Source organism: Ostrea edulis, chromosome 4 (genome assembly GCF_947568905.1).
Source record: "Ostrea edulis chromosome 4, xbOstEdul1.1, whole genome shotgun sequence".
In the NCBI taxonomy this organism is placed as follows: Eukaryota; Metazoa; Mollusca; class Bivalvia; order Ostreida; family Ostreidae; genus Ostrea; species Ostrea edulis.
Window position 1 is genome coordinate 52,257,402 of NC_079167.1, and position 24,038 is coordinate 52,281,439.

General features: G+C 34.9%; 2 protein-coding genes across 3 annotated transcripts in view; one reads left to right on the forward strand and one right to left on the reverse strand.

The window, feature by feature from the left end:
- The first annotated feature begins 3,113 nt into the window (after positions 1 to 3,113).
- Positions 3,114 to 10,734, forward strand: LOC125668402 (uncharacterized). Of its 2 annotated transcripts, XM_048902532.2 has the most exons (5): positions 3,114 to 3,561; positions 7,343 to 7,495; positions 8,027 to 8,059; positions 8,854 to 9,055; positions 10,363 to 10,734. In XM_048902532.2, the coding sequence occupies exons 1-5, from the start codon at positions 3,322 to 3,324 to the stop codon at positions 10,464 to 10,466; spliced, it is 732 nt and encodes a 243-aa protein (XP_048758489.2). In that variant the 5' UTR covers positions 3,114 to 3,321; the 3' UTR covers positions 10,467 to 10,734. The 2 variants fall into 2 exon arrangements, with proteins under 2 accessions (XP_048758489.2, XP_048758490.2); XM_048902533.2 differs by lacking the exon at positions 8,027 to 8,059 and having other exon boundaries at positions 3,145 to 3,561.
- A 569-nt stretch (positions 10,735 to 11,303) lies between these two features.
- Positions 11,304 to 24,038, reverse strand: part of LOC125668401 (serine/threonine-protein kinase SMG1-like) — a 61,843-nt gene continuing 49,108 nt past the window's right edge. Inside the window, exons 65-74 of the mRNA XM_048902531.2 lie at positions 22,600 to 22,724; positions 21,096 to 21,174; positions 20,377 to 20,502; positions 19,720 to 19,818; positions 19,443 to 19,627; positions 19,096 to 19,187; positions 17,003 to 17,122; positions 15,382 to 15,435; positions 13,169 to 13,275; positions 11,304 to 12,533 (exon numbers count right to left, since the gene is read on the reverse strand). Of these exons, the coding sequence (XP_048758488.2) occupies positions 12,456 to 12,533; positions 13,169 to 13,275; positions 15,382 to 15,435; positions 17,003 to 17,122; positions 19,096 to 19,187; positions 19,443 to 19,627; positions 19,720 to 19,818; positions 20,377 to 20,502; positions 21,096 to 21,174; positions 22,600 to 22,724 (1,065 nt within the window). The 3' untranslated portion in view covers positions 11,304 to 12,455. The remainder of the gene's footprint in view (positions 12,534 to 13,168; positions 13,276 to 15,381; positions 15,436 to 17,002; positions 17,123 to 19,095; positions 19,188 to 19,442; positions 19,628 to 19,719; positions 19,819 to 20,376; positions 20,503 to 21,095; positions 21,175 to 22,599; positions 22,725 to 24,038) is intronic.

Here is a 24,038-nt window from a genome sequence, read left to right on the forward strand (position 1 = left end):
TATACAGAGGATAGACAAACATAAACATGTAAACATGATATATGTGCAGAATGCTGGTGTTGTTTAGTAGCCTATTATCCCTAGTCATCTTTCCACCTTTGAAAATGGGCTATTATCTGTTGCCGGCCTTTGTAATGGAACAACATTAGAATCTCATATTTTGCACGAGATTTGCTTTTCACCAAACAGTGTGTCATGACCTTGAACACCCCCCACCCCCACCCCAACCCCTCAGTTACAAATATTTGTCCCAACAGCCCAATTTTGTAATGAAGAAAACTTGAATATTTCTTGGAGTTTATGAGATGCACTTTTGTACCCTAAGCCTGCAGCACTGTGTCACCTTTTTTAATAATACCGATATTCATATTTTTCCATCCACGCTAGTGAGGATGGAATGCAAGACCCCAAGATAATTCAGAAAAAATGACAAAAAGTGAGGGAGTAACCAAATTTTTGTGCCCCCACTTTTAAAAGACAGGTTCTAATATATTTAGATGTAGAAATTAGCATATATACAGGCATAACAGAGACAAGCAGCTCCTTCAGCATGTTGACTTAAAACATGTGACAGCCCCACCTATAAATTGTTAATTCTTTTTTTTTTTGGTGGGATATATTGATGCTGATGTAAGTTTATTTCACTCCTATCATAAATTGGAATGGAACGTAACAAGTTTTGAAATTATATGATGATCAACAAATATAGTATTAACAAACAAGAGGCCCATGGCCCACATCGCTCACCTGAGCCACCTTGGCCCTGCCATTCAAGGTCAACACCAACGTATAACAAGATCGTAAAGAATCTGTATACAAAATATGAAAGCCATAAATAGTTCAGGAGATATTGGATAGGTCAGGGCTTTTTTTTTTTAAAGTAGGTCAAACTCCAAGGACAAAAGATCAGACACCATTGTGTTACAATGTCTTGCCATAAAAAAAATCTCTATTCAAAATATGAAAGCCCTACCTAAAATAGTTCCTGGTATACATAATGTGTTATGTTTTCTTAAAAGTAGGCCAAACTCAGAGTTCAAGGTCAAAGGACATGATATGAAATGAAAGGTCTTCCCATAAGAAATTTATAAACAAGATATGAAATACCTACCTTAAATAGTTCAGGACATTGAATAGGTAAGATATTTATTAAAAGTAGGTCAAACTTCCAGGTCAAGTTCACAACATTACACACCATTGGATCACATGACAGGTCTTGTCGAAAGGAATGTATATACAAAATATGAAAGCCCTTGCTGAAATAGTTCAAGAGATATTTTTAAAGATATTTCCTATATATACAGTGTATCGGCATGCAAAATTTTGATCCCCTATTGTGCCCCTTCTACCCCGGGAACCACGATTTGAACAAACTTGAATCTATTCTACTCAGGTATCGGCTTTCATGTAAACTTCAACTTTCCTGACACAGTGTTATTTGAGATGAATATTGTTTTAAAAATCTCAATATAGCTTACTGTAAAACTTTTATCCTTTATTGTGGCCCCATCCTAACGATGGGGATCATGATAGATTTTAACAAAGTTGAATCTATTCTATATCAGGAAGTTTTCATGTAAACCTTCACTTTTCAAGCCCAGTGGTTTTTGGGAAGATTTTCCCCCATTTATTTGCATGTAAAACTTGATCCCTTATTGAGGGGGGTGTGATTTTAACAAATTTTAATCTGCACTGTCAGTTAGCTTTCATATAGATTTCAACTTTCCAGGCCCAGTGCTTTTTGAGAAAAAGATTTTTAAAGAGATGGTAAAGCTCATTTTGGTGGAATTTTTCTCTCACCCCAAATCATCTTATTCCTTTCTAATATAATAAGATAAGATGTATGAATGATATTTTTCAACTTTGAAATGACTATAGGTTTATCAAAAGTTACTCTATAAGCTAACCTTTATAGCAGATTGAATTTTTGTCCAGGAAACAAAAATTCAGGGGACATAATTTGAAGATTTTAATCATTTTAAATTTGGAAATAAATGCAGATGAAATGCATAAAATTATTATTATTCATAGGAAATTACTTGTATGAGGCTTTGGACTCATTTTAATTCTTTCAAAAATGTTTAACAAAATTACCTTTACTATCCCCTTAAATGACCCTACACTAGTTTTGCATTTTCGTGATTACCTCCCTGTTGAAAACTTGAACACCCCCCCCCCCTCCCTCAGGGATGCTTTGTGAAAAGTTTGGTTGAAATTGGCCCGCTAGTTTTGAGGAAGAAGATTTTTAAAATTTGTCAGTGTAATTTCGCAATTATCTCCTCTTGGAGAAGGGCACTTCCCTTCACCCTTGGGTGTTTTTTGCCAAGTTTGGTTGAAATTGGTTCTAGAGAAGAAGTCGAAAATGTGGAAAGTTTACAGACAGACGGATAATCAGAAAAGCTCACTTGGGCTTTCAGCTCAGGTGAGCTAAAGAGTAGACAAATCGTAAACATTTCAGCTTTCAGTTCAGGTGAGCTAAAAAGTAAACGAATCGTAAACATTTTGAAAAATCTCGCCAATCTTTCTCAGTTTGAATCATGTATCGCCTTTTGAAACTTTCATTTAAAACATCTTTTGAAAACATCGTATCTTGATACACTAACCTAATTTAAATCAGTGTGTGCAGTTTTACCGAAAAACGGGACCGCGAGATAATACGAGGTTAATCTGTTATATATGCCTCTGGTTCAATTGTCAACAAAATGTTTTTGTGCCACTCTAGATAATGCACCTCCCCTTTTGGAAGAAAGAGTTCTTTTACGCCCCCCCCCCCCTTTTTTTCCTGAAAATTTTATGGATCCGCCTCTGCTCCTAAATTAATTGAAGATATTTTGGTCTGGAAAGGAAAAGTCTGTCATTGATATTTAAATGTAAAACGAGTTTTATCCTAGGAGTAAATCGCAAAAACATTGCCATTTTATGGATTAGCAGGAATGTTCGGCAGACGACAAGTGCTTGGTGACTGAGCATTTAAAACATCCCACGTAAACAAACCATTAAAGTTAATTTTCATATATTGATTAAAATACAATCCTCTCCAGATAAATCTATCAATTAATATTTATGGACACTACGTAAAATTTAAAAAACAAGAACCCATTAAGTTATATAGTTCAAGAGTTTCCTCGGGTAATCTGGCGCTTTTCAGCATGGTTGAATGGTAAATAATTTGACACTTGCATAGTAATCAATACTGAAAGTCCAATGGAGCTTATCAGTGGAAATAAGTTTTAATCCAGTGTAGTACCCGGGTAATGCAAGTCGCCTAATGTGTAAGCATGTAGTTAAGGAGGCGAAAGTCGAGGAAACCGAGAAATTACAATGTTGAAGGGCCCAGGGCCAACTCCCTACGTAAAACACGGGCAGGGGAAAACGGCCTGTACAATTCTAACGGAGGATGGGTGTATTTATCCCGTGATTTCGTCACTGTCTTATAATGATCGGACTAAATCGGTTCCCCATGAATACGGGAGAGGGGCACGTCCAATGCACAGGTCAACACTGACCATTGCTAAACCTCCCTGGTCACCTGAACAGGAATTCAAGACTACTAGTAAACAGGTGAGAATTGTAGTTATTTATCTTTCTAATTTATACATGTACACTATTTAACGTAAACTATTTGTACAGTCAATAATTTCCTGTAGAACTGTTATAAAACCGGGAGGAAGGTGCTTTTTTCAGATTATTTCTGCGATGGCCACATCTTTCCAATTGGATAGCTAGGGAAACCATTTACACCCCACCCACCCCTGAAAAAGAGGGTCATTGTCGATCTGTAGACCAAGCCTTGTCACCTTAATATCTAAAGAACCCTTTGCTTGGTAGTTACCAAACTTGTTACAGTGATAGCCTCTAGAGGATAGATGACCCCTGTTGATTCTGAAGGCAAGGGTCAATTCACTCTGGACATGGAAAGATGCCTGATTGATATCTTGAGAAGCTTTAGCTTAACAGACATCATCATACTTGGTACCTTCTGGTACTTCCCAACGAGTAGATTACTCCAATTGATTTTAAGGTCACAAGGTCAAAATACTCTGGACATAAAAGATGAAAATATTTTCCGCTTAATATTTTTTTTAACCCTTTGATAGCAGACATCAGAGTAACCCTTTGATAGCAGATATCAGCGTACACTGGTACCCCCTAAAGTGTAGATGTTCAAGTCAGACGGTCAAAGGTCATAACTCAAATGACTGTTATTTGGAAATGTCTGCTCGGTATATTGAGAGATCAAACTTAGTATTGTGGTTGCCCCTGACTAGTAGTAGATAACCCATATTTTTCACTAAAATCGGAGATGTCTAAAAATTATTAAAGTTGATCATTTTTCATATTGCCACACCGGGGGGAGGGGGGGGGGCATATATGCTTCCAAAAACAGTTATTGTAATCAATGATTTAATTATACTTCTTCCTTCTTTTTTGTATATGACAACTATTTATATTTGGGAATTTGAAATCTCCCCAAATTCAAATAAACATTTATTGACTAACCGACTGTCCCCCCCTCCGTCGATTCGTTTTGCCTTTTTCGCAGAGCATTTCTCTTTGAAGTTACACCAGTGTGGAATTTAACGAAATAAAGAGCAGTCAAGCACTGATCCCAAACCTGTCGGTAACTATGTCTTAAAGAAAACAATTTGAAATTCAAAGTGGTTTAAACTTATTCATATCTTTTGCCCTTGGAGTTTTATCTAGGGGATTTTAAACAGATCAGGATTTCAAATGTTCACTCAGTGTTCTGACATGTTGTTTTGGATTTATTTGATTATATACATTATCAAAAGTATAGTTGACAGGACACTTCTAGCATTCCCCTGTAACGTTGTGGTCTGAAGTACATCGACAGATTTCTTAATCTGCTCAAAGTGCTTTAAAGACACGACTGTATGATATACGACGATCGACATTTTTTCTCAGCTAATGCCATTGTAACTTGTCTTCTCACTTGCATCATGGTTGTATACATGTACAAATGTAATCCCTTTTCAGAATGTGCAGTCTGAGTAAATCAAGTTACGGAGGTGGGCACTGATCCACGATTTCGCATTGGGGTGGGGGATAGTCTACGTCTGTTAATTTGTCCACGTACTGGGAGTCAAACATGTATATCTATTGATACTGTGCATGTATATCAGCCGAAACTGCCATTTAAGGATAGTCAAGAATATTTTGACTAATTGAATCGGAGCTTGAGGGGGAGATAATGGTAATGATGAATTGATATAATCTGAAATTTAATTGAGTTTTTTAATTTGATATATTTGTTCCACTGACAGGGATTATGTATCGATGGTAAAGTAATAAGCCGGGTGTTCATCGGGTGGACTAGAAAAGGAAGGGGGTATCAAACATTTGAATGCGGTTGGGTAAAATCATTCTACAATTTTTGCAAATTGAATAAAACATACGCATCGATCACGTTCTGACGGTTCAGCATTTACACTAGATGTACACTTATCTACAGTGCATGCTTGTGTCGAGAGCTGTGTTACACCAGCCGTATTATACATTCACACGTATTGAAAAACTTCTTAAAATGTCTAGAGCATTACATAGGGAGATAAAATGACTTTTTAAAAATTCAGGAAACATCTTTTCTTTGCACCTCGTCGTGATTCCGAGTTAAAAGGTTTGTTATTAACCGAGGTAACAATAACGGATTTGAACTGAGCAGTGTCGTGGACCCGTGTCTCCGCGTGGCAGGGCTTTCTACTGTTTGTTTTCACGTGGTGTGTATTCACACTTTAAGTAGCCTCGTTCCTTTATTATAGTTTCTATTTACTTAACATCAAGAACACGCAATCAATAAACCGACAAAATCAGAAATGTACCTGTGTGAGCAGGTCAATATATCCCTATCGCCGAGAGAAGGAAATTAATATAATGAACAGTTTTAAATGAGCCAATGAAAAAAATTCTAAGGTTAAAATGTCATTCCCCCCCCCCCCCTCTCTCTCTATATATATAAGATTATATATGTATAATTTGCAACTTTATCAATTTAAATCCTGCATTTTTTTTTTTATCACACATTTATGAATGGGATAGTTATCAAATTAATATAAATTGTGTTATCGCTTACCAAATCAATTCGATAGATCGATAAGCCAAAGGATAAACTGACTAGATGTTGTGCTATTTGAGATTATCAGATAAATAAGGATAAAGGAATACGTATGTCAGTTACAAATGAGGCGATCTTTAATTTTGGAGGCTTTTGTACAACAGACATACAACTCGATAGACTGGTTGATCAATTCCGAGTTACTAAGAGACTGCCTGCCCAGATCAGGCTGGGCGTTTATTCCGAGTGGTAGGATTTCAAAATTGAATTTTAGCATTGATTTTCCAAAATTACTAGAGATTGTGGCTGTTTCAGCAAATTCTGTCCAGTTTGATGCCAAAATCTCCATATTGTGGCGAACAGACAACATGATTTTTTAATGATTTTGGATTAGAATCAAGAATTATGGATGACGGCTTTAGGGTAGGTCGGATATAATACAGATATCAAAACCAACCATTGTAGTGGCGTGATGTCTCGTCTGCTCAATGTTGGCATTTCAAACTGTAGAACTTTAAATATTCAAAAAGTTATGATGACAGCGCTTTGTCAGAAGAATTCTGTTTCGCCAGCAAAACACTATTGCCATCTGAACAAGCTCCAAATGTCAAGTATGCTAATTAAATCTTGGGCAGATGTATTATGAGGCCAAATTCTGGCTTCAAACACTTTGTCACACAGACAATGCAGTTCTAACGTATCTGAGCGCTGTTCATTGGAAGGAAACGGGGCTAGGATGAAGAGGGGACGGGGGAGGGTGTATTTATAAGACAGGGGAGAGTATACTATGATAAATAACAGAAAGGAGGAATCGTGGCATATACCATATAATTTGATCAGATTCAATTTATCCAACGGTATACATTTGTTTTTCTACTTTTACAATGCATGTACTAGTGCAATATGTAAAAGCCATGAGAATTGTAACAAAAAAGTATTACACACCGTTTGTTTTACATCGGTAAAAGCTGAAGAGAGATAACTCACCTACCGTATGTTGAAGGAAACTTTCGAGGATGTACCTTTTCAAGCCCAAATTGCCAACATAACTGAGAAAAAAATCGACCTTCTGCGGGACTCGAACTCATGATCTACAGGTGGTAGCCAGATGCTCAATCCACTGAGCTAATTAGACGCACAACGAAATATTAAAAGGACATGCACGAAAATACAGTGACTGATATGTATGCATATGTTCCTCCATTCGAAAAAAAAAACAAACTATCGGACATGTAAATACTGCTAAACCCCTTCTTTCCTTGATTTCAGTACTTCAGTGGCAGTAAGAGCCTGAATCCAGTCCGAAGGCCCCCGCTGTGTCCCTCCATGCACAGATCACAGTGGACCATTGGTCATAACATGCAGGACACCACGTTTGATACAGAATACTCCAAGACTTACTTTGAAAAGGACATTGTACCGGTACGTGTCTGAAAAATTCTGACAGTGTAGGTTTCAATACCTATACTATTACGTCAGCGACCCAGTGGTTGAGTGTTCCACAATATTGCAGGTTTGAATCCATTCCCAACCACGTTAAATCTGTGTGAACAAGGTTTTTAGTTATTGTCTTTACAGAATATCCCCGCAACTATAATAGGTACAGCTAGAACATAGGACACTGATTTTCGTTTTGCAGTATAATGTACACTGTTCATCTGGTATATTCCAGGAAGCCTATTATTCTACTCTTTTTATTTTGTTTAATCAAGCATTTAACACATTAAGAATTTGTTTGGCTAACATATTTAATTCTTTTAACTTTTTAAAGTTTCTTTTGTTACATAATATATACTTCACTTATTTTAGTGAATATTTAATGGGTTTTTTTTTTCAAGCCTCATAGATTCTCTATCACACCACGCATTATAATAATTTGTGTGACTTTCAGAAGTACTAGCATGAAAGGCTTTAATAACAGTAACCATGATACTATATGTGACTGTTAATTAGTTACAGAGGGAGAGGTGTCGTAACCAACAGAATGTAAGTGACTAGGTTCTAAAAATGTCCTACATGTACAGTAGTTGTCCCGCTTGTTTATATGACAAAATATATGTTGTACTGCTTTTCCAAAGTATGTGTTGAGAACAAACCTTTGCAGGTGGTCCAATTCCCCAATTCCAGATTATTTGCCTATAGTGTAGAAATTTGAATTCGTAAATGGGAGATAACTTCCATTGAACCCATTAGCTGTAGAAATGCCTTTTAGAGTAATTGTAGGTCTCGAGTATTATAATATTGTTATATTAACCTGCCTGCATCACTGACAGTATCTTAACTTTCTATACCAGCTGATGTTACAATAGATTGCTACAAATATACACAACTTGATTACTATCTATATTTAGAGGACTGTAGCTTAATATATATACTACTATATTTAACCCTTCATTTCTTTACATTTATCATCAGTTAAAATAGTGGGTTAGTTTCAAATAATTAAACATCAAGTAATACATGTAAAACCAAATTGAGAATTAAAACAAAAATGAAATCCTCAAAAACCCTTTTAAAATCATACAAGCATATGCATTTATAAAACAGTTCTGTTTTTCACCTTTCTGACGCAAATTTGTACACAAAAGTTTGAAGTGTTTTTTCAGGTGATGGAAAAGTTTGTGTTGGGAATCTTACTGTGAACTGGGTTTTGAGAAAACAACCAAAAATTACAATTTTAAGTATTCTTGTATTAATTGAAATCTTTTCAATCTTTCCTGCATCTCTGTAAACAATCCCTCCTTCCATTAAAGAGTAACATACCCCATTATTTTTCACAGGCCAATCGACTCCATCTGACATCGCTTGTCAATAGAATTGACCAGACGGAGGGCAAAGACATGAAGACTACAGTACACACTGACCCTCACGCCCCCACTTACTGGTCACAGTACAACCGAGTACATGGAAAACTAGGTCAAATGCGGGGGCCTGGGGTCGAAAGAGAAAGAGCAATCCGTCAGAGCTACAATATATTTACAGGTATGTATTGATCAAAACAACCAACTTCATGTGGATCATCTAAATACAGTAAAACTTGCTTATAAAGAATTCTAGGGGTTTGAATATGTTAATTATATTTTACATAACTGATTCCCTATATTCATATAAAGATTTTTCTTGTAAGGAAGACCTTTAAATATATACATGCACGTTTCCACAACAACATACTATATTGCTAATGAGTTAGTTATCATTTGAAAGTAAAATACTTGTTGCTGTTGTTATAGACACAAATATGACTTAAAAAGATTTACACTTCCACCCAAGTCAGTATGAAAAGACATTATTATAAATAAAGAAACTAGTTTATAACTCAGATTCCTTACAACAGAATTCCTTTAAAACTATTTCCTCTTGCAAAAGCTGATGAAGTACATAGAAAGAAATTTTGAACTGAGATTTCTTCGCAACCAATTTCCTCCTTATCAGATTTTACTGCAAAGAAGAAAATAAGCTGTTGACTGATACTTTACAAATGCTGCAATACTTCAGTGTTTTCTCAATTAATGTGTTTGTACAATGGATATATCATTACACGATATCAAAGAAAAAAGTGCATTGATTATCATTACAACTATCTACCGTCAAAATACTAAAAACGTGAATTCAAGAAATGTTGTGAACCATATTAAATATTCAAAATTCCATTGACAAAAGCCTCAATTTTCTACATATTTTACAAGAAATACGAAAGTTCTTTACCCACCTTTTTGTGACATAACATTTCATAGTTTGAGGCAAACACTTTAACAGGTAGTGCTACAATGTATAATTACAAGTGTACTGTAGCTAAATAGACCACAATCCGACTTTTGTACCTGTAGCTAAACAGACCACAATCTGACTTTTGTAAAGCATTTGGTTTTTCAAAGTTGAAGAAATCTCAACAACCAAACCCACTTCTTTTCACTACTGACTGATGTCTTATAGAAAACAAAGAGTGCATGTTTGTCTGTATCTCTAGTGTACTATTTTTCAACTAAAGTACACATGCTGAATTACTTGAATATTACAATGTATGTATAAAAATTATGTTCTTTCTGAAATTGCTGGCTTTCTTCACAGGAAATGATATTTTGATAAAGACTTTCTTCTTTTATAATTTAGAAAAATTAAAACTAATGACCTAGTAATACTATGCTTTATCTACAAAAACTGGTTAATGTATAGAACCAGCTAAACACCAACTGTGTATTCTTACCAAAACTTTACATGTCATCACCAATAACAGAGGATTATTATATCTCTTTACTTGCTGACATTTATTTCCCCCCTCTAATTTTCAGGTGAAGAAACGGGTACTGCCTGGAAATGTGACAATAAGCGAATTTCTGGAAACCGTGTGTTGGTGAATACCAGAGAAAGTAATGACTGGTACCTACAGGACTAGTGAAAAATAAGTGATAATTCGACTGCTTACAGGACTAGTGAAAATAAGTGATAATTTCACTGCTTACAACTAGTCATCTGGTTCAATGTGATATTTTCTACTCATTTACTAATCAGAATATACAAACTTATGTTGGCATATATGGAAGATATAGAGACCATAATCATTCTGGTACATATGTATATCTATTCTGAAACTTTCATATATAGATTTCACTCTTTCATGTACATGTAAATAAATTGTTATCAATTTGGAAAATACTCCCCAACTACCCGAGTTGTTGGATAAGGAATCTTGAACTATGTGGCAGCTTTCAAAAGCAAGAATGTGGATTTCAAACGTAAAAGTGCATCCATTATTTCTCCAACAAACCACTCAAACCACTTCCTTAACAATACAAAAGCAATGCTCATGCTGCAAAAAGTGTAACTCGAGAAGCAAAATTATTACTTTTTAGAATATTCTATGCATCAACACCATAGGGAACGTGTACACCGGGTTTGATGATCCTAGCCTTATTAGTGCTGCTTCTCCTTCATGATTATCCATGAAAGTGTGACTTGAAAAATAACAGGCATCTTTTTTTCACCATTGAGAACATTCATACCAGGTTTGATTATCCTAGCCTTATGGATAAACACACGGAAACACCCATGTAATTCTGACCTTGACAAACATAAGGCTTATTCCTCTAAACACTGGAAACGCGTACAAGTTTGATGATCTTGGCCTTGTAAATACTCTTTCTATCTGATCCACAGTGGTGACAGATGGACTGGACCATTCCATATTATGGCCCATCTACGACACTCTTATAAAAAAAAATAACAACTTCAATACACGAAAACAATTTTATTGATACCAATATTCTAGAATGAAATGGAAAGACCACCAAAAAAAAAAAAATTAGGTTCAATACAGGACAAAATAATTATTTACACCAATTTTCCTTTACTGTGCAAGTCTCTTTAAACATCTGACTAAATATTGGACATAAGTTACACCTATCATACACGTGATTTTACTTAATTCTACAGGATTAGATATTCATGATAATGCTAAAGCAAACAAAATTTCCATTTTGTTATAAAAAAAATAATGAATACAGATTGCAAACAAGTTAACTGATTTGTTCTTTCATAAAATTTAGTCATATTTAAAAATTATAATCTGTTAGTTTATGAAACTTTTTTTTTCAGCAGCAACACACAATTCACTTTCCGGCAATTACCTGCCGTTGTAATGCCAAACTTTAGTGATAAAAATAACCCATTTGACGGCATCAAAATAAACAGAACCCTTTAAAATGAAATCACAAATATTTCTAAAGTGCGATATGGAAAGTATGACAGAATATCAGAGATCACAATTTCCTACATTTTTGAAAGTTGTTAATTTCCTCTAGCAAAAAAAGTGGGAAATTCTGGCATTGCTACTTTGTAAAATGAAGGAAACTTGATCTTCTCGACAATATATACAAAATTTACAAACAAACCGATTTCTGTCTCATGGCACTCGGTGTTTATATGATAGAATCGTTCAACACGTCAATTTTGTTTCCTAGGTTATCACTGAAATCACCAGAGCATAACCATGTAATAAAAATATGTTAATTGATATTTCATTTAAATGCACATACATGCTCAGTAAACTTTTCATCAGTTCATCAAACAGGCAAAAATGTTGCACTGCATAAGAATGTTTATCACACTTCTCACAATATCATCAGCACGCGTCTCTGCTAACCACAGAATTTGGTGCTATTGGCTTGACCCACCCCCCACATGTGAAAAGCTGAACAGACTCATTTTTGCGGGCCCTCTGGCCGGGCCCAGAGTCTTTATTTGCTTAGCTTCTCAATGTTGATGGTGTACCTTCTCTGTCTATACGACCCACGCTTCTCCTTCACAGTGTTTGCACTGTGTGGTAAGTGCGTCGGATTATGGAGCAGTTTTAGCCGGCAAGAATCTTGCGATTTTTCAGGCTAGTTCATACCCAGGGTGTCCAACCTTCATAAAGGACTGATAAATTATCCAGGTTGTTGGCCTCTTTTATGACAAACTCCACCTATATACAGGAAAATGAAGAATTACAAATAAACTGTAAGTGTATCTAATTGAGGATATTACAAACATACTATACATGTATGAGTACTTGATGGAGGATATTCCAAAGTCTAACTGTACATGTAGTTATTTTTGAAGGATATTTCACATTACAAACACATTTGGGAATATTTTAAATTACAAACATACTGTATGTGTTGCTATTCTATTCACACATCCAATACTTGCTGAAGTTGTAAGCCACATATTACTGAAGAATCACTATTTTTCATGACATTTCACTTTTTGTAGTTTGAGATACAGAGTAATGAGACTTAATTTTGCAGTTGTGGAATTGTTTTTCTTTTTCTGTTTGTCCTGTTTATGGAGGATTTAAATTCCTGTGTACAATCCATGTTCAATGCCAAAAAAATCATCCCTTCTCCCCCGGAGCAACATCCCCATGATTTTACAGAATTGCATGCACTCATAAATCAGCACCATCAGTACACACTTGAGCTATGATATTCCATGTTTTGTTGCGGATCATATACTAGCATACTTAGGACTATGAAGCCATTGATCTATAGTCCCATATAAGAAAATGTCTGTATATTTATACCTTAGTGGACATTTCAATTTCAACTAGAAACTTACCTGTTCTGCAACCGAGAGGCGTTTGTTGAGATCTGGATCACGGCCATCCAACTTCATTTTAACTCTCCTCCACACACTGACAGCATAGGAATTCCTCTCTTGTATGGCTGAAATAATTTAGCAAAATAGGTTTAACAGGAAGTAAGATTATTTACAATGTCAATGTCATGTACAATATACATATAGGGAGTTCAAATATTGAGGTCCATGTCTTCAGAAGTCCACCACTGAGGTACAATATGTATAGGGGGCTGTGAAGTATAATTTGTATGGTTAACAGGATCTCCCATGGTTTGTGGTTTGACATGATTTATATTCAACGAGTTGTGTGTTTTCTATGCTGCATTGTTGGGAATTTTGCTTCCTGACATTTTATTAACAAACTACGTAAAAACTGACGTTTGTTTGTGATGTCACAAACAGCGTAGGAAAATGTTGTGTCATAATTAAAATTTATGTAATGGGTGATATCCACATGGGTGATATCCACTGGATAAAGGAGAAGACATGTGATTTAATTACATGGAGAATTGTACAATTTGTATGATTTATCTACATAGGGAACTGTAGAGTACAATTTGTATGATTTATCTACATAAGGAACTGTGGAGTATAATTTAAGTGATTTATCTACATAGAAAATTGTAGAGTACAATTTGTATGATTTATCTTCATAGAGAACTGTGGAGTACAATTTGTATGATTTATCTACAGAGGGAACTGTGTAGTACAATTTGTATGATTTATCTACATAGAGAACTGTGGAGTATAATTTGTATGATTTATCTACATAGAGAACCGTGGAGTAAAATTTGTATGATTTATCTACATAGAGAACTGTGGAGTACAATTTGTATGATTTATCACTGCAGAGACTGTTAAAACATTTTTGTTACGCAATCCTTTGTCTTTTTAGGCTTTTATATAGAAGAAAGTCCACTTATAGTGAAAAGGTTACCTGTAGGTGTCCAATAAGTTGACAATTGCTGTCCATTATTTTTAAGAAAGGACAGATACTGTCCGTTTTTAAAAATAATGGGACAGTAATTGGCAACTTATTGGACAGTGCCAGGTAAACCCAATAACTTATTAGACGTCTACAGGTAGGCTAAAAATAAGAGAAAGACAATACATTTGTCAAAGAGATACAAATTTGATTTTAAATTCCCTACAAGTAAGAATCAACACAGATATCAGAAAAATCACTGAAACACTGAAAATGTTATTTCACCTTTAGTAAAATTCTCTGTTCCAACTGTAAGATTCACATTTTTAAAAATTCCACAGGCCATTATTATATCGTATCAATACTTAAATTTGAAAGACATATTTCCATGCTGAATTTGAATTTCACTGGATCCAGAGGCACATTCCGAAACTTTTTCACACCGCTTTTTTATGTTTTCTTTGTTAGCATATCCTAATTCTGAATTATTATTTTCGCTTTCATAAATAATTTCATTTCATTTCACGAGATGGGCATATTGGGTTCTTTTGGGCAGCGTTAATTATTTCCTCATCCAAATATTCTTAAGATAGTATTCGCAGTACTTTCATTGCAATCCTTTAATTTTGATTGTGCAATGAAAATGCTCTCCCCATCAGAGGAGGACATGTTGATATGGCTCAGTACTACAGAGTGAGCAACTATAAAACCAGCAGTACAAGATTACTTACCTGACACTGTTCAGTAAGTGAACAAAAGAAACAGACTTCTATGCAAGACTGGTTATATTGTAAGACTATTCAAAAATAGCTTTATTCATCATTATCATTGTCAATTGGTTTACCTGAGCCTGTCCATTCTTAGAACAAAAGATGTAATGTTTTAAGTAGGATATAAGCCTCAAACTGTCAATTCTGTGAGAGAAAGAACTGATCTCGGCCCTATGGGGCCTCGATCAGTTCTTTCTCTCACAGAATGGACAGTTATATCCTTTACATAAAAGATCAATTCACTAATCAGTCATTGATACATTACCTGATTATCTCAATTCACAATAAAAAATATGTTCCATTTACAGACTACATGTACATCTTTTAAAATTTCTCATACTAGTAAAAGCTCCCCCCCAAGAATCTTACAAATGCCCAGGGTACTAATCTTTTACTAGTAAATACTCCTTCTACAAATTTTACAAATGCCCAGGGCACTTACTTACAGTATCATCAGAGTTGTATCAAAGTATTTTTATAAGTCACAGTTCCAATACCTTTTCCAGTTCTTGGATCTCTGGTAACTTTGTCCAACTTCTTTCCACCCTGGCCTGAAGAAACAAAGTAAACATGTGGTATAAAGAGAGAATGAGTGGGTTTTATTTCTTTATACAGTCAAACCTGTATTAAGAGACCGTCCAACGGAGAATGGAAAAAAGGTCACATATGACAGGTGGTCTCTTAATACAGGTTGCCTATTTTCCGCAGTTAATTGATAAAATTTCGCAAATAATTTGTACAATGGAGAAAATGACTGCATGTATTTGGAATTTATCATTAAGAATTTCAAGTACGGTTTAAATAGTTGTAAAATAAAATTAATAATACACTGTAGCTAAAAATCTAGAATGCAATGTGTTGTATCATAATTTATTATTCATAAAAAATTACATTTAATCTGTTTAAGAATGATAAACATGCATTTCATATTACACATTTACATGAGATTTAAATCTCATTTATGAACTACATGTAAATTTTCTAAAACTTATAAACATTTTGTTGTAAAGAGTATTCATGTATAGCCTACTTGTACACTGTAACTAAAAAATGCAATGCTTGTGGTAAGAAAGCAAATGATGAAGTGTTGTGTCTCCTTTTGTACAATACATGCTGGAAATATGTTATTCAATTTGAGAAACATTAACTAAATCACAATATCCATTGTACATGCACAGCAAATCTTTTAAGCTTTGAACTAATGCAGGCAACTTTCTTGAACTCGGACGTGTCAAATACTCGGGACATGTCGAAGTGAGCCGCTAGTTCCGGTCATTATTCTGGAAACCTCGAGTATCTCATGCAGTAAAACTGCAAATACTCCGTTTAAAATTTCAGTCCTAAGCACAATATTTACCCGATTTATATCGCAATCGGGCAAATTTTTCACATAATGGTATAACAAGTGGTAGATTTTCATTTCTGATCTAGCGTATCTCGCACTTCTTAAAATTTGTCGAAATTCACACCTTCAAATACACCGGCCTTGATTCCCTGATCCTTGATTTTGTAAAATAAACAACAACTTGGGTTTTATTAATTAACCACACACAACCCTGCATGTTGACAGATTGGGTATAATAATTAATTCAGAGGGCCTACTAAACAAGATCACCGCCAAACTATGTGTTATAAAACGAAAGTGTTAGGGGCGATAATTCCCAGAATAGTCGTGCGTTTGAAAACGAAAGTCTTAGGGGCGATAATTCTCAGAATAGTCGGCTTAACCAAAATCGAAAGTAGTAATCATGGAGTAATCCAAAAATGTACAGTCGTTAAATAGAGATAAAATTTCGTGAAAATACACAAAAAGGTTGTAAAAATCATGGTCGTTGGTCGCGTCAGACAGGTGGTCGTTTAATACAGGTACAATATATAGAGTAACGTCTTGGGGGGAACTTTTTATGGTCACATACGACAGTGAGTCGCTTAATACAGTGGGTCGCTATGGCAGTTTTGACTGTATTTACTTATATTTTTTATTATGTTAACATCAAGTGTACATCTTTGAAGTTGCAAATGTTAAATGACTTGTCTCATAAGAACCAAGGACTGACACTTGCTGGAGATTTTAGCCAATGTTAAATGACTTGTCTCATTAAAGCTAAGGTCACTTACTAGAGATTTTAGCCATCAAGCTGACATGTGGGCTGCCTTGAGCTGGAGTGGTAGCCTCTTTGTTTGGTGGTTTCCGAACTGGACTGGACAATTCCCGTGATTCCAGTGGTTTTTTAAGAGCTGATCATTTAACAAATGGTACATTTAAATCAAATAACACAAGTTAATTTAGTAATAAACAGAAAATTTGTTCTACACCATCACCAACATATACATGCTTAAATAAAATTCACATTCCTAGTAGCATCTAACAACCTCCACAAAATGCTGACTCAACACAAAGAGCTATACATGAATGTCTAATTTGGCCCCTAAAAATATACAAATTTATGAGAAATCTTCAAGATCAGCAATATATCTTTTTAAAAACTTCAGTTCTAGTGTGACAAAGCCATCAAAATATTAATGAACAATTTTGAATCGTTTCTTGTTGTTTGATGTCGGAAATGAAATATTTCATCACTAAAACATCATTAACAGATGTTATTTTTTTTTTATTTCAAAAACATCCAGTGCATTGTAGAAAATGATTTTTTTTTTTTACTAAACTTAAAGAGATACACATGTAGTAACAATTTACACGGTGCTCCCAAAAGCACTCGAGTGTTTGCAGAAGAGAAAATTGAATAATTTTTCATCAAAAATTTAAGAATCTAGGAAAGGTTGTACATTTACGTTATATGTTAGGATCAACTGGAATTTTTCTATAGATAGTATCAGAAAGCTGTGTATATATTCTTCATCAAAATAAAATACACTTAAAAGTAATTTTAGGGGCCCCATTTAAGCTCTTACTTATCAGATATAATCTAGACCTACTTAATTTTCAACATTCTGACATTTCTAGTGAGAGACAACAATTCCTAGAGGTCTTTCCTGATGCAATTCACACACACTGAAATTTGAAATCTGTGACAGTCACTGTTTATCCACTTAAAATTATATCTTTTGGTGTTTAAGACTCAAAGTGCTCCTAAGTTCGAACAATTAATCTGTATTTTAGTCATTTTTCTCAAATGTCAACTTGTCAATTTTGTAATGTGAATATCAATCACATGACTGGTATGTTTACTAATCTTGACTGACAGTATTTTTCAATAACCAATCAGAAATTGGGAGAGGGTCAAAGAACCATATTTGATCATTTGTAAGTTTTGCTGAATAACATTGCAATACGAATGAAATCTTGGAAAAAAAATTATTCCTGCAAATATATCTCGATCATATGATTAGTCAACATTAATTTCCTCAATATATTAATATTTTTAGGCTCATCAAATCTTCCAAGACTTGCAAATCATGTGTGAACTGAGTTAAACATATTGCAATCTTTAGGTTTTATTGACTGGAAAACATGCTTGTAGTTTTCACCTTGAGCAACTTAACTGGGTTATATTTGCACCAAAGAAAGCCCCTTTTTGGAACTGTAGTCCTCCCCCAGAAATGTCAGTATTTCAAAAACTGGGAAGGCCTACATTATTCCAGCTCTGCCCTTACCATATAGAGTCTTTTAAACTTACATGTAATTCATTACTAGTAACTTCTAGAGTCATACACAAGTTATGCTACCTCTCCCAATGTCAAAGTAACAACCTTTAAAGTTTCTCAAGTGGGTACCCTCACAACAGTTGGACACAAAACTATATAAGATGAAATCAGGCTGACATTAGTACATTTTGTACTGCTGAGATCAATCCAAAGCAAGGTCTCGTCTACTGAAATCAACCAGGCTTTGTTATATAAACTGAAGTTAACAGTAACCCTTAGGATGCCAAAATTGTTTATCATGGTTAATAATAGTATGATGTAGTTTTACCAAAAATGTACACTTGTAATCTACATGTACAAAAATGTATGTTTATATTGAATGTTTTAGAAATCAGTTCCTGGGGTGGAACCAATAAACTCTGAACTACAGTGCACATGTATAGTAATGATTGTGAATGTTCACTTTGCTACGGATTTTGCTTTGAAAGGACACAAATCTGATAGTCAGTTAATATCTATAAAATAATTCATGTTTTGAAACTGGTCTGACCTATAAATTCAGTTTGTGTCACCTTCATTGTTAGTTAATAAATCACAGTACAAACCTGAGGCGAAACTGGAGTCGGCCACATTTTCTGTGGACTCTTCCTCCTCTGATATCAATGGAGGGGCTAAGTTCACCAGGTCATCGAAAATTCTGTAAAGGAACAGCTGAGATTTATTTTTGAATGTTATCAAAGCTTTAATACTTGAAATTTGTAGTAAATCTTTTAAAATCTCATCAAAATCTGACACAACAAACTCATTCACCACTTTAACTGTTTGACAGTCATTAGATCTTTTGGGCTTTTGTTACTTTAACAAATTGAGTGTCATATACAAGTAATTCACATACTGGGGGACCTGCAATATTATTCACTTACTGGGGGAACCTGCAATATTATTCACTTACTGGGGGACCTGCATCATAAGTGTCTCTATCATGGAGTCAGCATCTGTCATTCCTTCTTTCGTCATGTCCTCCACCAGCACAATCTTCAACACCATGGCCAAGTTCTCTGAGAAGTTCTTGTAGACAACAAGATATTCTCTGATGCCATTAAAGACTGGAGAGTCCGCCTCATCTTGTTCTTCCAGCTTCAGATAAAATATCAAATGCTTACGTCAAAATAAAGTTAAAACAATGCTAATACATGTTGATGAAAGTGGTTATTTTCAAAACAGGGTACCTTAGACATAGACTTTAGAATGGTACGAATGTCCGACATTAGCTTGTGATGAGTAGTCAAGATTGTTTTGATGGCCGTCACTTCATCTTTAATGGCATCCTGAAAATCAACAAACTTATATGTACAAATTCTATTCATCAGAGTAAAAATATACTGATAAAAATAAGAAAATGGATAGTAGTTTTTTGCTGAATCTTTTCAAATAATTTTGACATACATTTTTTGGGGTCTAGAATGAATCACCTGATTACTCCTAACACTATTGTTTACTGGATAGATATTCTATAGAATTTTGTGGACAATAAAACATGTTTTCATAAAATCCTAAAATTGGTCTCTGTAATCTTGATTGTTGTAAGTTGCTATTGCCTTGTCTGATACTTTAAATGCCAGCAGAATCTGGATAATTACAATTCTATCAGAAATTCACCAAGATTTGTGTATGCATAATAGAATCAAGAAACTGTCCATATTTTTGTTCTCTAAGCTAAGCTCCACTGTATTTAAAAACATGACATGGAATCTGTCCAAGTTTATAGGCATTGCACACACTATCTCTCACACATGCATCATGTTCCTTCCACAATTGCAAGGGGATACCTGATAATAATTTTAACTGCCTTTTTTACATTCTCCACACAATGACCTGTGACTAACCTTGGCTGTATCCACATCTTTCTGGAGTTTGTCCGCCTCCTGACGGAGGGTGTCCATCTGAACCTGAATGTCTGCCTTACACTCCTCCAACCACTTCCTATCAATTCTCTGGTTCTCACCAGAGTTCTGTAAAAGTCAGTTGTAAATGAAGGTAAGTTCTACCCAAATCATTTTAATGTACAAAGTTGTAATCAACTTTAAAACAGATGGCCATCATCCCACATCCACTGTGAGGAGACATTTACTAATTAGCAGTCACTTTGAACACTAACAATCCACATGCTTTCTCTTCTAGATGATATTCAATGGGAACCAACTTATCATACATCATTTAGTTCTTTTTTGGCCTTAAATTCTGCAAAGGCACAGAATGAGAAATCTAGATAATAATAACTAGAGTAAAATTCAATACTTATGCTTTTAAAGTTTTCAAAGAAGAATAAACTGTTTGTTTTAACACTGCCATGGAAAAAAAATATGCCAAAAGGGTAATGAAATCATAAATTTAAGACTGGAAATTTGTTTTCTTTCTTGAGAAATGATAACTTGAGACTTATATTGATCAATTTGGTGAAAAGCTTAAAGCAAGGGCTCCTGAGGAAGAAGTATCAATCTATCGGTAAAAAAAATTTGGTCCACTGCAACTCTCTATGGCTCACCAAAGTAGAACAAAGAAACTACACTGCAACCATTCAGAAGAGAAGAATCAGGAAACTGACCTTGGTGTTCATCAGCAATATTTCTGTGTCGGTGACTGAGCTGTGAGTAGACTCCATCATCACACAAGTCTCACTGCATCTACAAACATCAAAAAAGATCTACTGTGGATCTCTTCCAGTCTCATGGAAAAAAGAAAATTTAATCTACAATACATGAAGATGCTTGCATATTAACTTGACCAGACAAACTGTATCCTTCTGGTTATCAATAAGACTTTCCTATACATATCCCAATGTAAACTTTGAACCTCTAATGTTGAATAATTTGAATCTACATGAAGATGCTCACATATCAATTTTACAAACTGTACCATTGTTGTTATAAGAAGATTTGTATAGAACTAATCCCTATATAAGAATTTAAACCCCAATACTGTGGCCCCTTCCTAGCCTGAAGAACCTTGGTTTGAACAGACTTGAATCTTCATTATATAAGGAACTTTCATACAAATCTTGGCTTTTCTAGTTCAGTAGTTTTGAAGAAGATTTTAAAATATTCCACCCTATTTTCAAATCATTTTTCCTTGGAAGGGGGAATGACCTTTCATTTGAACAAACTTGGAACCCCTTAACCCAAATATGCTGTATGGCAAGTTTAAACTGGTTGAAATTGACCAAGTCATTCTAGAGAAGAGAAGTTTACGAAAACAATTACAATGACTGGCAACAAATTTTAATTAGAAAAGCTCACTTGAAACTGCAACTCAGATGAGCTAAAACTTATCCTATATTTATCATATTAGGGGGTTTCCATTTACTGTTGTACATTATTCATTCCAAAAATGTAGGTCAGATACAGCATTAACAACAGGTTTGACATGAATGTACCCAATTGCATCATGTAGGGTCTTAATTAAAGATACTCAGGTTCTAAAACATAATACAAAATTCAGCAGAGCAACTGAATGTAATTGAAGTCATTTGTCAATTTAGGGAAAATGAATATTTTTGATTGGATTCTTGATTGATAAACTAGATGTAAACCTGAATAAATTTAGTTACAGATGCATATTGTATATAAAATGTTAATACATTGTTCATTTCAAACTACATGTATACATATACCTTGTGTCAAAATAATGACCATTTATAAATTCACAATAATACTGCATCACTTTTAGGACTGGTATATTTTTCCTTGCTGCCATGTTGAAGCCAAGAACAATAAGATCCCCTCCAGAATTTACTTGTCATAAAAACATGCAATAAAAGTCTCTGATGAAGAACTAACATAGGGACACCTATCACTGATCAGAACAACCAGTGAGGAGTACTTCAAAATAACCACTATGAAAATTATTAGCTCAGCTGACAGTTAATTCACTTCAAATCAAAAGATATTTCAATATAAGAGGAGTAAGCTGTTAAAACAAGGATGGATACTGGATGCAAACTCTCCCTAACTTACTCAAAACAAAATCAAACAAATTCTCACCAATCCTCTCTAAGTGTAGCCTTAGAGAGCAGTGTGCTGAGGTATAAATAACAGAGTAGTCCAACTTACTTGTTGATAAGGCTCATGAAATTGGCATCCGAGGCAGCTGCCTCACTTGTCCTCGTCCTCAGGGCCTCAAGGTGAAGAATTCCCTGACATAGACTCACTACTTCTGTTGCCTTCTTCCTCTCTTCCTGTAATTACATGTGTACATATAGATATATTTACATTTCCATTGTTTTCTTGATAGCCATTTTCTCATGAATGTGATATAGTTGTGAACAAGCATGTATGAATCTTGATAATAATGTCTATTTTAGTGCTTCATGAAAAGTATGCCGGCATGAAGCATTGCAGTTCATAGCCTCATATAATTTTTAAAAAAATGAAATTTATTTCTTTCATAATTTTTCCAAGTCCCATCAAGTGGCTGGACTCGTGCCTAATTTTAAAACTTTGGTAGATAATTAACTTGTGTTAAAACAGCGGAGACTCCATTACAGCCAAAAGTAACAAAGTTTTTGAAATGTAAATCAAGTGTGTGTGTAATTGTATATACACAAATATTTATACTGCATGTATACTTGTTTTAGTGCATTCAAAATTTGGTGCAATCAATGCTGATTCACTATTAAGCATAATCATGATTTAGGGCTTATGCATGATAAAAGATAATTACAGATCTTAATAGTTTAGCACAACCATAAATTAGCACTCTTGCCTCAGTAAAATATAAATCCCTCTAATAAGTACATTTACAGTATTGAATGTGTGTCATGATATATTTAATGAGGAATCTACAATAATTCTTTAATTTGCTGACATACAGGCACAAGAAGTTTCAGTGTCAAAACAAACTCCAGATATCCGGAGTAACTGACCTCATACAGCAGTTTTCTACTCCTGAAACACCTACAGATATCCGGAGTAACTGACCTCATACAGCAGTTTTCTACCTCTGAAACACATACAGATATCCGGAGTAACTGACCTCATACAGCAGTTTTCTACCCCGGAAACACCTACAGATATCCGGAGTAACTGACCTCATACAGCAATTTTTTACTGCTGAAACACCTACAGATATCCGGAGTAACTGACCTCATACAGCAGTTTTCTACCCCGGAAACACCTACAGATATCCAGAGTAACTGACCTCATACAGCAGTTTTCTACTCCTGAAACACCTACAGATATCCGGAGTAACTGACCTCATACAGCAGTTTTCTACCGCTGAAACACCTACAGATATCCAGAGTAACTGACCTCATACAGTAGTTATCCTACCCCTGCAACACCTACAGATATCCAGAGTAACTGACCTCATACGGCAGTTATCCTATCCCTGAAACACCTACAGATATCCAGAGTAACTGACCTCATACAGCAGTTTTCTACCGCTGAAACACCTACAGATATCCGGAGTAACTGACCTCATACAGCAGTTTTCTACCGCTGAAACACCTACAGATATCCGGAGTAACTGACCTTATACAGCAGTTTTCTAC

What these genes read in the sequence shown, in the direction of transcription:
- LOC125668402 (XM_048902532.2), top strand. Translation starts at nt 3,322, where the DNA reads ATGTTGAAGGGCCCAGGGCCAACTCCCTACGTAAAACACGGGCAGGGG. An exon ending in TCAAGACTACTAGTAAACAG is followed by an intron (nt 3,562 to 7,342) that starts GTGAGAATTGTA and finishes CCTTGATTTCAG; the next exon opens with TACTTCAGTGGCAGTAAGAG. An exon ending in GGTGTCGTAACCAACAGAAT is followed by an intron (nt 8,060 to 8,853) that starts GTAAGTGACTAG and finishes TATTTTTCACAG; the next exon opens with GCCAATCGACTCCATCTGAC.